The sequence below is a fragment of the Lactuca serriola genome, chromosome 8 (assembly GCF_051521515.1).
Source record: "Lactuca serriola cultivar US96UC23 chromosome 8, Lser_US96UC23_V15, whole genome shotgun sequence".
Taxonomy (NCBI): Eukaryota; Viridiplantae; Streptophyta; class Magnoliopsida; order Asterales; family Asteraceae; genus Lactuca; species Lactuca serriola.
In genome coordinates this window covers 6,476,430-6,490,571 of record NC_136415.1, presented here as the reverse complement: position 1 = coordinate 6,490,571, position 14,142 = coordinate 6,476,430, and the positions used below count along the sequence as shown (strand labels likewise).

Genomic DNA, 14,142 nt, shown 5'->3' with positions numbered 1-14,142 from the left:
ATTATCGAAGGAAGCAAAACTATAAAATATTTTAGATTTTAATATAGAAAAAGTAAGTGTATTCATAATTTGTTGTTCAAACCTTGTGGCCCATTAGGAGAAGGTTTTAAGATATTTTCCAGTGTAAGAATCTTTCCTTTAGCCAAAGAAACACCGAGACCTGCCATGGATAATATGGTGATTTAACAATTTGTGTATGATATTAACTTTCTCACACTTTCTAATAGTTACCTTGAGAAGCTTTCGCAGTGTTGGAATCTTAATGAACTCCTATCTGTAATGGCTCATTAGGTTGTGTAACATTTGTAAATCTGTAAATTCAATAAATAAAAACAAAACAAAATAATAAGGTTTATAATCATTAATAAGGATCACATAACCATCTCTATTTAAAAAAAACATTACGATTCTTGTTAAGAAATTAGGTTTTCTTGTTTCTTCATGACTCCTTTCATAAGTGCATCCAATATCATAGAAAAGCTTCGATTACTAAAAATTTATATTAAGATAAAATTGGTATTTTTTTTTTCTAAATATGTTATAACACAATAAAAATGTAGAAAATAACCTTTGAATTCGTTCACTATTGCCATTATCAGCAGTTAGACATAAAAGCTTCAAATAGCTTTTCGTAGCATCCTTCAAGATTAAACATAAAAAAAATCAAAAGCAGATCAGTTGTAAAGACATGTCAAAATACATATAAGAAAATTTAACATTTATTAACTTTGAAGTTATAAATTTTAACCCTTATCGATGATATACAATCATCTTAATCAGGTTTTACGTATTCTTCCTTGATGTGACATTCAAAAGAAATTCTTCCTCCGCCATCATCCCACCCATTTATATCGAGATAGAATTAGTGTGAGAATCACTACCATATTCCACTCAAATAAACAAAACGTATTTGAGAATAAAAAAACATGTTTAATACATATTGTTTAATAATTACAACATAAGGACCGAAAAGTAATCAAGCACAGTAGAAAGTATACAACAGAAAAAAAAATGACATTGTGCTGTAGAAAATAGCTAAAAGTCAAGACTATCATCGTTCTAACGAATTTAACATTCCTAGAAACTCAAAATTAGAAATCATTGACCTACTTCTAGTATATTTTCATTATTTAAAATGTTCTACTCTAAAATAACTGGTAAAATTAATAGTTTTCCCATTTATGTTTGGTTTTGCTTTTGAAAACAATATCAAACACAAATGACAGTAAAAAGTGTTGATAAAACACTATATATATATATATATATATATATATATATATATATATATATATATATATATATATATATATTCCTAGATGACCTATGAATCCGAATATAATTGCAAAAGTAATCAAGTGTTTTTTCCAATTTGGAAAAAACACTTTTTACTGTAAATTTGCAAAATGCACCAAAGAAAATGTAAATTGTTTTTTTTTTTTGTAAAGAAATAAAAAGAAACTGGGAAAAATATAAAAAGTGTAAAGTAATAGTGCATTGTTATTTAAGGCATTTACCAGCTAAATATGAAAAACTACAACCAATACAATGTATCTTGGTTTTTGGTAAGAAAAAGTTAATAAATTGAAAAAAAATTACAAAAAAAAAATGCAAGGTCAAATTACATTGCTATTTAGTATAAATACCACCAAAATATGAAAAAATGCAATAAATAGCAATGTGTTTTGGTTTTTGAAAAACAAATCAAATAAAGTGTTGAAAACAAAAACCAAAAGGTGTAAACTCAAAGTACGTTGCTATTTAGTGTTTCTTTTTAGTAAAAAAATCAAAACAAATTATAAAAAGAAAAAGAAAAAACTATAAATTCAAAGTATAGTGCTATTTATTGCATTTATAACCAAAAATGGAAGATGCACAAAACGGCAATCTATTTTGGTTTTTTGGTAAAGAAATTACAAGAAATTGCAAAAAAAATAGAAAAAAAACATATAAATTCAAAGTAGGTTGCTATTTAGGGAATTTCACTCGTAAAAATGGAAAATGCACTTAATAGCAATGTAGTTTATTTTTTGGAAAAAAATCAAAAAAATTACAAAAAAACAGAAAAATGTGTAAATTCAAAGCTCGTTGCTATTTATTGCATTAACACCTAAAGATGGAAAAGCAGAAGATGACAATGTACTTTATTTTTTTGTAAAGGAATCAAAACAAAATGCAAAGTATATTACTATTTATTGAATTTACCACTTAAATATAGAAACTGCACCAAATGAAAATCTAATTTGTTTTGTGATAAAGGAATTAAAAAAATGGAAAAAGCGGAATCTATATAACCTTGAAATTTCAAAATTCAAAAACAAATAAGAAAAAACCTTTTATGCAGATGTGGATGACTGATTGGAGACGCAAACAAAGAAGATACATATTGATCCATATAAATGTTTTGATAAATAAAATACCAAAGTCCAGGTAGACCACAACAGCTGTAACTGTAACTGTTCCATTGGTTGCTGTTTTCCGATGAGTTAAATGAGATAAAGATCTAGAATTAAAAGATGGATCAATGGCAAAACTTTCAAGAATCCAATTTTCTAATTTATTATTTAAAAAAGAAAAAGCAAATGGAAAACTCACGTCATCATGGCTGCATTCTTTAAGATGGAAAAAGGCATGTGAACTTGTAGCCAACAATGTTAAATATGTATAATCAACCTATAAAATAATGTATAAGCAAAAAAATAACTTTTTTTAATAAAAAAAATTAAAAAAAAACTTACATCAGGATATTTTGCAACATATTATACAACAATACCATTAGTTTAATAACATTTGTAAATAGTAATAAAAATATCCGCACGTTGTCTCAACGCTTCCATTTCTGAGATGTTCGAGATGACGAACATGATGATTTTGTTAATGATGAATAAATTTCGTTTCATATGTCTACAGAACCAAGGCCTGTTGATGTCCGATGCAAATTCCAAAAACAGGAACGTTTCCAATAATGCCCTTCACCATGTTAACGAATCAACTACGTACGTCTATTTTATATTCTTATGTGATTTAAAAGAAATATGGTGATTCGGTTTCAGAAAAAAACAATACAAAAATGAAGAGTTATATGAAGCAATCTAACCATTTGGACCTGAAACGACTGCGCCCAAGCAACCCATCTAACATTGTTGCAGATTGGAGAGACATAATGCTTGATGGAATTGGCACTGTAGCATGTAAAAATGATTTATTAAAAAAATAAAAATAGTTAAAATAGAAGTAGCCACATACCCATATTCGCCAGATGCATACTCCATGGATTTATAACCCAAAAAAACCAGGCTAGGCCTGGATTCAAAATCAATCCAATGAAATGAGTCCCATTATTCCACAAATGACTCATTCCATTTTGTAAAGAGTATTTTTCATTCAAACAGAATATTAAACTGTTGTTATCCTTCACTGGCATAAATATGACAACCTGCAGGTAATTTTGATTTGGAATGTAGATGAAAATATTAAAAAAATTCATTTTTTCATTTGGTTATCAAAATCAACAGGCTACTTAAATCATCAAGCACCACCATATGAACATATGAAAAATCTCATTTTTTCAATAGAAAACAGTTTTTGCAGTAATATTAAAGCAGATGGAAACCACATAATCTGATATTAGTTTCACTTCGGCATTTCCACAAACAGTTTGCATGCATTAGAAACAAATAAGAATAAATAAGCAAAGAAATTGAGAAATACCTTTTAATAGAATCCAAACAGGCCAAATTAAAACTGAAAAACTGGTTTTTGCTGGGATTGGTGTTGTAATTGATTTTGACTCAGAAAAAATAGCATCAACCCAAAAGTTTGAAAGACCATCTACAATAAATAACAAAATAAACTTAAGAAATTGCAGAGATGTAAAGACTTTAAGTTATAGACTTTGTGGCTTGTCGGCGATGTTGGTGGCGAGAATAGGTCGGTCGTCAACAATGATAAGGAGAAATCAAAAAGCTTACAATCAAGTAAAGGTGAACAACTTCGAAAAAGCAAACATCTTCAATACTATATTGTTCTTCGACGGTGGTGGGGCATTAGACCGGTCGTGGGTGAAGAAGAAGATAACGCAGCAAGCTGGCGATGACTTAGAAGTGCAACACAGAAGACATAGAGTAACTATCGAGATTTGGTGTGCGCGGTAGCTAAAATTTGGTTAAATATTTTGGGCACGTTGAAATCTAAAACGTAGGCAATAGTTGAAGCTGAAGTTAAAGGTGCCAATTATGCCTTTCGGGATCTGTTTCAACGAACCAAAGCCATTTGTGTGTGGGTTATCTTGCGACACCAAAGCCCTATCCAGACGACAATTTGGAATTGCATACTTGTATAGGACACTACTAGAAAAACAGCCTTTTACGACGCTCATTGCGCGTCGTAAAAGGCTTAGACGACGCGCAAATGCGCGTCAAGGAAGACCCTATCATAAATAGACACGACGCGCATGTATGACACGCATTGCGTATCAAGGAAGGCCCTGTCACAAAGGAAAACGACACGCATTCGCGTGTCGTAACCTTACGACGCGCATGTTAATGACACGCAATGCGTAACAAGAAAGCCCATGTCAAGAAAGGCCATCTCATAAATGAAGATGACACACATTTTTGTGTATCATAATTTTAAATGTTTAAAAAAATATACTATTTATAGATTTACTAATTTTCAAATTAAATTTGCATTTCATGTCTCATAATAGAAAATAAAATACCATATACAAAAAATATAATACATTGCACAAAAGTTAATGTCATACAAAAATACAATACATTGTAATACATTGGTATTACAATGTATTTGTATAACCTAATTGTACATTGCTATTAAGAGGTTTTCCCTAACTATATAATCTATTTGTATAACCAAGTCCAAATGAAAGTATCCACGGCCTTCTTCCAGCTGTGTTAGATTCCGAATGAATTAACCTATATGTTAATAAAAAAATAACATTAACATATAGCAATAAATAATAATAATAATAATAGCCATATTAATAAGTGCATTAAGTCAAAAAGAAAACACCACTACGTATTTGTCTATTTTGTTGACTGGATGAACTATGTGAATGTGAGTAAATGACCCTATCACCCGTTTGTACATATGAAGTCAAAAAGAAACACCCCTGTGTCCCTTTCTTAGGCTAAATGAACTATCTGAATGTGCGTAAATCAAATGACTATGTTACCCCTTTGTATGTACTATGTCAAAAAGCATCACCCCCTAATGAACTATCTGAATGCAAGTAAACGACCATTCTACCCCTTTGTATGTGTTAGGTCAATAAGAAACACACCTATATATTTGTCCCTTTTTAACTAAATGAATGAACTGTTTGAATGCAAGTAAATGACAATTTTACCCTTCTGTATCTATACCCATCAAACTAAAAGATGTTGAATCATAAATGATACATTAGTGGATGATATGTCACATAACACATACCTAAAAAAGCAAGAAATGGCTTCATTAATTTTCTTTTAAGTAGAACCCCATGATGATTGAAGATGTGCTTGTGAAAGAAGACAACAACCAAGAAGGTGAAGAAGTGTGCACCATTCGTTGTTTACACCCTGCATACCACTAGATGTTTTCTCCTTGAGTATATTTTGGTTCACCATAGTAAGAAGATGCTTCAAAAAAAAAAAAACAAATATACAAATGAAAAAGGTGGGATTTGGAAGGTGTTTTGAATCAACACGGTTTTGATGTTTGAAAAAACTTTGATGATCAAGTAAGAGAATAAAAGCTAATGTAAAGTCACATTTTCCAATCTTGTCATTCCATAATCTTCTATCAATGTTGTTATCTGATGGAGCACATGAAATGTGAAAACTAAAAACACAGACTAAAAATATGATTAGATGAAGACTGGAGAGATTATAAAATATGGTTACCAATTTTAAATAAGGGGAGTTAAGAACTGAAATCTTCAATGGAAGATGATCTAGATGGTATGGTTGAGAAGAAATGTATTATATGCCACTCAGTAATAATTTCTTGGATCAATGGAAATAATTCGAGTTGCACCCTGGAAACATCATTAGGTGACATATTTATCTGCATATGTAAATTTAAAGAATAAGCTTTTAGGTTTGTTTTGACGTTTTTATTGTATGTATTTATGTATGTATGTATGTATGTATGTATATATGCATAAACATTTCTTTTTCTAGAATAAAACATCAAGTGCTGACCTGGCCACCCAACTTCACCATGTAGCTCAGCAGCAATAGTATTCCCACTACAAATTCAAGCATCTACAACTTTTTCCCATGTTGAAGCTTTTTTGTAGAGACCATGAAGAGATAAGAACATATGCACATAGAACTTCCTTAATGCTTTGTGGTCATCAATTTCCTTTTTCCAAGCAGTATTAGCACCTAATTCTAAGATATGAACATCTTCTATTGAAGTAGGGGTGTCGTTTCCTAGCGCTTGCAGATTCACCAAGTTCATCAAAAGATTCTGTATAGCAATGGAAATGGTTGAGAATGTTATATATAGATTTAAACATTGTGTTCAATTTATGTTATTAGTCATGTTTGTCATTAAAAATAATTTGATTTGTATAGTTATTTAGATAAAATAAACAGTGATATATAGCAATTCTTAAAGAAACAATTTTTTTGATATTTAGAATTAATCCCTTGATGTTGCTGTTCTCTGTTACGATAAGTTGGCCTGGGGATGGGGGAGGTCCACCTATGGAGCCACCAGAAAAAAAAGCCAGACAATACCATTTTCTTGATCCCCTAATTTCCAGAATTATTGGATGAAGCTGAAGCAGCAAAAAAGCTGCTTTTGAACTGAGCCATCACTCCTGTCCTAAGCGACTTAACAGCTGAGCCAGTAGGAGGAGTTGCTTTTGGTTCTGAGTTGTATCCTATCCCCAAACCAAATTCCACACCACGCACATCCACAAAATTGGGATACATATGATCATCAGCTCCAACAAGTCTTACCAAGACCTGTGTTTAGAAAAAAGAACAAAGTAATCATTTATTTTTAAGTTAAAGAAATCATAAAGCTCAAAGTAAAAGTATAAAACATGTATAGACAAGTTTACTCAAGTAGAGTATTAAACAGAACAGAAATTAAAGAAATCATTAAACCACACCAACATGTATAGAAGCTGTAATATTCAAGTAGAGTATTAAACATAACATAAAGAAATCATTAAAACTACACCAACATGTATAGATAAATTTACTCACTTGAACATAAAGGAAAATGTTAGATTTTTTTATACCACTGAATAAATCACATATAAATTATTCAGCAAAATTGGTTGTTCTGTGGAGCCTTTCATGTTAACAGGAAGAAAAAACTCCAAGATTTAAACAATTTGACATTATATATACAAAGGAAATCTATTTAGCCTTGTAATAAAATGTATCCATAATACAAAACTTTAGCCCTATTAATCAAATATCTGCTTATACAACTTTATCATCCATTGGCATTGAGACTTTTTCTGATTGAGACCCACTATCGATCCCTTATCAACTATTCTGATATCCAGCTGGAAAGTGCTTCTGATCTTGCCTATTACATATATCAGGTATCTAATATTAAAGATTGTTTTGCCCTTGGGAAATTTATGAAAAATATAAATGAATGAAGATTAATGAAATGGGTTGTTGCAGACATTGAAAGATTTGAGGGCCATTGATTTGAGGGCCCATGATGGCAACATCATAAGGCCATAAATCAAAACTTAGCAGTGATTTTGAAGAAGTCGGATGACATGCACACCCATCGGTAGTAGCTAAATCTAATTTTTATAGGTGAAGAGAGCAGAAAGAGTGCGATCTCAAGTCAGCATAAGGCCATAAATATCTGATTTTTTCCTACATTTAGGTTTAATTAATGAGAGAAAGCATTAACATGTCTTCCAGCAGTTGCCACCACTACACGGTTTCCAACAAGTGATATAGAATAAACTCTCTCTAGTTGTCCATATGTCCCCACAAAGAGCACGCTCCTATGCACCTCCACCACATGGGTCCCATCACTTCAAAGTTTTGTCCCAACTCCCTGTAATCACTTGCCCTAAAAACCACCAACAAGAAAAAGAATTGAAAACACAATGATGTAATAGAAGGAAATGAAAGTACGAATGTATGATGATATTAACAAAATGAAAACAAATGATGAAATGAATGACACTAACCTGTTGCATAAGAGTACTTGATACAGCGAACACGGACATCATGGCGTCCCAAAAGATCCTCCCTTCCGTGGTCAAAAACAAGCCTGAGAGATGTAAAAGGAATGTAGCTTGAAACTTAGTTAAGAAAAAGATAAGTCAATAATCCAAGAAAGTATATGCATCATTTAGTCATACCTTGTGACAGTGTTATCTGCACTAGCACTAAAACCAGAGGTATCATCATGAAAGCAGCAATCAAGAACTGCACCTCCATGAAGGAACTCTCCTCTTAACACATTGGCACTTGCATCATATAAGCGAACACGCTGTTACAATCAAATAACATGCTATGATCTTTATTGTTACGAGTTTGATATGAATTAAGCTTCTCTTCATGTCTTAACTACTGCATAACCTTCAATCCATCCTTACTTGTCTACATCTAAGCATGTTTTACTTCAATTTTGCTTTCTAAAGTGTGTTGGATTGTTCAGGTTGTGATAGTCTAATGTAACAGTTTTGGTTAGATCATTTGTCAACTGTGATCTACTAATTTGAATTGTGATATTTTTTCTCTTTTTAAGTTGATTGCTTATTTGTTGTATCCGACCTCAATCCTATCCAGATTAGATGAATTCAAAAACATACAAGCACATGTTTGCATATCCTTTTGCCAGAAAGAATAAACATAGCATTTCAACAGGGGTGTGTCTTATTGTCAGTTTAGGTGAGCACCTGCTTCTCAAGCTCCTTAACCCTCATCTCTGCATCCTGACAACTTTCTTCAGCAAAAGTGAGTTGCACAATATAAATTCAACAATGAAGACCAGATATATATAAACAAAGAATATCATTATTAGAAGCCACCTTCTCAAGGACATTGTCATTCTATTCTTGTAGCATATCATGTTGCATGAAATAGCACAAGTTAATGAATTATACATCACTTAAGCTAAAACTGAAATTGAAGGGAACAAGAAAAGTAAAAATTTCCCAGATGGTGGCAGATGAAACGCAGAGGAGAGAAAGAGGGGATCAAGGAGTCACAGATGAAAACAAGATGAAAGATGGAAACCTAGGAGAAATTGATAAATTGTTTGATGTTTTGAGAGAGAGAGAGAGAGAAAGAGAGAGAGAGAAATGGAGAAATTGATCTCGAACCAGATGTGTGAAAAAAACCCTAGAATTGCGATTTTCTTGAAATGTTACCTTGTGTTCGACTTGAGAACCATCGGAAGGTGAGATAAATTAAGTACAATCAGAGGGAAAGTTAATTAAATACAACATACCTGGATTCGATCCCTATAATAATTGGCTCCACAAACGATTTTAGAGAGACGTATATGAAATTGAAAGCAAAAAGTGAATTTGTGTCTAATCTGAACCCCTCCTTTTGCCTTCTCGATTTCATCTTCAGCTACTGCTCCCTTTCCTTCTATATTTGTCACTTTATCTCTTTTCTTTATCTTCCAACTCTCTCTCCTCTTCTCTTTCTCTCTTCTAGAACTCCTTCTTTCGGTACTCCACCGGTATCGATGCCTCCAATTGCTTTTGTGACGCCTTGTGGTAGATTCATCTTCGCTTTTTTTAAGAAGAGATCAAAGCTAAAGACGATGAAGATAAAGAGGCGGAATCTTAGGCATGCCTTAGTTCACAAGGTGAATCATGACCTATAGGAGAGAGCAGAGAAGTAGAGGAAGGAGGGTACTTCAAAATTTTGGGAAATTTGGTTTTCCCCCTACCTATATCAAAGAGGAGGGACGCGCGTATTAAAAATTATAAAACGACATTTCTATACGACGCCCATTTAATTTAGGTGTCTTCCGTGTTTTTAATTTTCTTTTTTTCGGACACTAATTTTAGGGCACGTAAAAATGCGCGTCCTAAATTCTTCAAATTTCTAAAGACCTGACATTATTTTTAGGGCACGCGCTTTTGCGTATCATTAATCAGTGCGTGTTGTAAAAAGAGTGTCATTAAAGGTCTGTTTTCTAGTAGTGGAAGCGAGTCAGCTGACCCAAAATTGCAAGCCGGACACCCACCCTAAAAACCCTAATATTGATCGGTCGACCATCGTTCCCCAAAACCGAATGATGACTCAGAAGAAGGGGAAAGATGAAGCAGAGCAGTTGACGAAGCAAAAAACCTTAGGGAAGAAAACAATAATGGCGAGAGGGATAGAGAGCGTTCTGGAAGGATGGAAGACGGATGTTTGTTGAGTATGTAAAGCGGTGGAGAATAAGCGGTGACCATGGTTGAGTTAAAAGGAACAACACACGTGGGATACATTAACATATTCCACGAAAAAGTGAGTCTATTAAAAATACAGTATTTAGATTTTTCCAATTAATAAATTAAAGAAGTGGAACACAAAGAAAATTACATGAGTAAATTAACAAAGTTGGACACAAACAAAAATAGAGGGACAGAAAATATAATTCAAGGGACCAAAGTTTTGGCCAAAATGTATAACATTTAAAGCGAATTCCATGAATGGATTGGTGGGGTCTATTCCGATCTTATGAAAAAGATTCATGGTTCTTTCTGTTACTTCATCGGTTCAAACAACACAAAAGTCTTGTTTACTCTTATCTTTTCATCGTCCCCCACTTAGCACACTGTTAACTTTTAATGCATCATAAACAACTGATTACAGTAGTGGGTTGTTACTTCAATAGTTTAAGTTTTGTTAAATAAACTTTTAATGGAAATCCTATATTGCATATATAACTTTGTTGCTATCTACTATCATCTAGTCTATATATATGACAGAACTGCTACAGATTATTGATACTCTTCTAACATAAACCCTAATTTGGTTTTGTAGGCAAAAAGTTCATACAGATAGGAGGCTTGATTCCAGCTAAAGCAAGAACCGATGAAGGAAGAATCCACAACCCATCTCCACAAATCAAACCAGAAGCAACAGCAGGAACCATCAGGTTCGCTTTCTGCTTATTAACCTTTCTCCATACAAACACAATCAAACTCCCAACACACATATCAATGGCAAAATAACCACCAACAAGAAAAGGCACTGCCATAGCCATGGGTAAAGGAATCCACTTCCCCATCTTCTCCGGACAAACATCTCTCAACAAATTCGCCACCATAGCAAACCCAAAGAACAAGTAACAAAGCTGCAAACAATGATTAGGTAACGCTGAAAAACCTTCCACCCCCAAAATCGCCATGTTTCTGTACACAATCGCATAAGGCGCTTTATATTCTCCGTTAGGGTTTCCAATGTCGAACGCTTTGTAAAACAAAAAGAACGTAAGAGGCGCCACTACGCATCCAATTGCAGTTCCGATTGCTTGACTAACCAGCATTGATCGTGGCGAAGTCAAAGTCAGATGTCCGGTTTTGAAATCGTGCATCAAATCAGACGAAATTGAAACAATCGACTTTATCAATCCGCATCCCACGAGTCCTGCAACAACACCATTGTTTTTCCCGGACATCGCAGAGAGGACAAATAGGGCGACTTTTCCGTAATTATACGCCATGTTCATGTCTGTTAGACCAGCACCATACGCGTTACAGAACCCGAGAGATGGTGCGATGATGTAAGCAACAAGAACATAATACCATTTCAGCTCTGGGAACATCAATGGAATTACAATTATGGAAACAACGGAGAAGATTAGGTAACCAGTAGCTGCTACCCAGAATGGAATGCTTTCTCTTAAGAACACCTCGTTTAACTCGGAATCATCTTGCGGTTGATTCACATCATCTGGATCTGTGTTTATTAATGTCATAAGAATGTCGATAGTTAAGAAAAAAAAATGGAAGATTTTATGGAGTTATGGAATACTTACTTGTTCTAGGGTTCTTCCTAGATTTGAGATATATGGTTCTTGCTGTGAACAATGCAATCTTGAGAAAATTGTACAGCCCATCCCCTAAGATAAGAGCAATCGATATGAAAACCTGCAAATATTTCAAATCCTTTTAAATCCGTCTAGATAAAGTGTTTTAGTATATTAAGCCAGGTTTTTTTTTGTCTTAACTCATCAAGTCATTGTGTCCGGGTTAAATAAAAAAGAAACAGTCATGTATTAGGGGCTTAACCCATTAAGTTAAGTTGAGGTTTGTCTAACCTTGTAGCCATTTAGACCTTTCATGCTACTCTGTGGTAAATTTGGAGGAAACCAAGAACCTTTGCGATCACCAATGAGTGGCCACATAATACCATAAGAAAGCACAGCTCCTGCTAGCAATGACAAGTTCACAAGATGTGAACATATCATTCCTGCTCCTATGTATGTCATACTAAAATCAAAATAAAACCTGCAATGCATCCAACACCATTATTCGTATCAACATCTCCATTATCGAATAATGTTTCATTAAACTAATCAAAATCTGAAAACATAAAAACAAGCACCCACGAGTTCTTGAAGGCTTTCAACCCGAAAGTAGGGAAAAAGGTGAACCCACATGTACCCGAACCAGAATAAAACCATTGAAAACATGCCCACATGAAACTCATTGAGAAGAATTTTGTGAACCCAACAACTTGCTTTCTGCAACAAATTAAAAGTTTAATCAACTTTGAGTTTTTTTGGTGTAAAATGTAAATACATGGATAATGGATGCATATATACTTAGCCATCTTGTCCCCCTTTGGAGTGTGAAAGCCATTGATGAGAACTGCAGTAGCTGTTCCACTCGGATATGTTAACTTATAGTCTATGATCATAATCTGCATGTACAAATTAAACGACAGATGTTGGACAATGGACATGCAAAGATGGTAGCTAGGTACAAGTCAGTAAAGCGTAAAGTACAAACCTTTCTTAGAGGAACCAAAGCCAAAAGACCAACAAAACTAGTAACAAACAGAAAACCAGTCATCCAGCCAACCCCTGGTTCTTTATAGCTCCCTGGTGAATTCCCATCCACATCAACACCAGCTTCCTCATATGTCCTCTTGTTTAATCCCAATAGATAAGACCCAAATCCACCTGTTAATCAATCATTAATTAATCAAACAAAACGTAAAAATGGGATTGAATTCAATTAAAGTAAAGAAATTACCTCCAACAGCAATGCTGTAACAAGCAACAGCACAAGTTTGAATGATGGTGTTCTCTTGTCTAGTGAATGGCGTAGTAACGAATCCAGCTTTGTGAATCAATTTGGTCCATGTTTTGATGAAGACGAAAGCTAATAGAGCTGCGGAAACGTTGAGATTGGGTACGAGGCCAGTCGTGAGATTAAGCTTCGTCACTATCACACTGTACACAACACCGATCACTGTACTCGCTACCACTCCTCGACATGTTATGTGCGCCGTCCATGGCGGTAGCCTCTTCACAGCATTCGCATTCTCATTCACGTTCTCCATCTCCATTTCCATCTTCCCCGAGTTTCTTCAACGAATGTTCCGATCAAATCATCAAAACACCAACTTCTAGCGATTCAATTGATACGAAGAAGAATAATCGTGAAACGAAAGGCGAAAGAAGAAGAAATGTGGGTTTCAGAGGTCTCGCAAAACACGAAAAATTGAAAACCCTACAAGAAATTTAATGGGTTTTTTGGTTGTGTTTTGGGTGAAATGATTTCTGACAGGGGTGTCGACATGGTGAATTTATAAAGATGAGTGCCAGATACAGAGATTTCAACCATTAATGGCGAGAAGAAGGTTGTGGTTAGTGGTGAATTTTTCACCATTAATGGCCTAATCAAAACCACTTTTGTACTGCAAATGGTGACATGGTGTGTAGTACACATGAAATTAGACTCTCTCCAGTACAAATCAAATCCAACTTTAAACCGGTCTTTGTACTAAGATTTTTATTGTTTGGGTTGGTTTGGTAGGCTCAAATTGATTTTCGCATAGGTGGAATGTTGCCATCTTTATTCATGGTAAATATCCGAAAAAGGCCTTCAACTTCGAATCAATTTGTCTATCTAATACCATCTATTGGTTTATTCTAAAACAGACCCTAAACTTCCTTACATTTAACGTT

General features: G+C 33.9%; 1 protein-coding gene and 2 long non-coding RNA genes across 3 annotated transcripts in view; all 3 read right to left on the bottom strand.

Moving 5' to 3' along the window:
- The window catches only part of LOC145070559 (uncharacterized), a 1,372-nt gene extending 355 nt beyond the window's left edge, over positions 1 to 1,017 (bottom strand). Inside the window, exons 1-3 of the long non-coding RNA XR_013689999.1 lie at positions 569 to 1,017; positions 232 to 311; positions 83 to 160 (exon numbers count right to left, since the gene is read on the bottom strand). This is a non-coding gene — a long non-coding RNA (uncharacterized LOC145070559). The remainder of the gene's footprint in view (positions 1 to 82; positions 161 to 231; positions 312 to 568) is intronic.
- A 1,906-nt stretch (positions 1,018 to 2,923) lies between these two features.
- Positions 2,924 to 4,283, bottom strand: LOC145070459 (uncharacterized). Its single transcript, XR_013689960.1, has 3 exons — positions 3,969 to 4,283; positions 3,244 to 3,828; positions 2,924 to 3,179 (listed from the first exon to the last, which is right to left on the bottom strand). It is a non-coding gene; the product is annotated as an uncharacterized LOC145070459 (long non-coding RNA).
- Positions 4,284 to 10,836: 6,553 nt separating this feature from the next.
- Positions 10,837 to 13,919, bottom strand: LOC145065890 (metal-nicotianamine transporter YSL3-like). The gene is made up of 7 exons (XM_079012989.1): positions 13,205 to 13,919; positions 12,959 to 13,131; positions 12,772 to 12,869; positions 12,556 to 12,690; positions 12,265 to 12,454; positions 11,983 to 12,094; positions 10,837 to 11,903 (listed from the first exon to the last, which is right to left on the bottom strand). Exons 1-7 carry the CDS (start codon positions 13,524 to 13,526, stop codon positions 10,969 to 10,971), a joined length of 1,965 nt encoding a protein of 654 aa, XP_078869115.1. The 5' UTR covers positions 13,527 to 13,919; the 3' UTR covers positions 10,837 to 10,968.
- Positions 13,920 to 14,142: the final 223 nt, after the last annotated feature.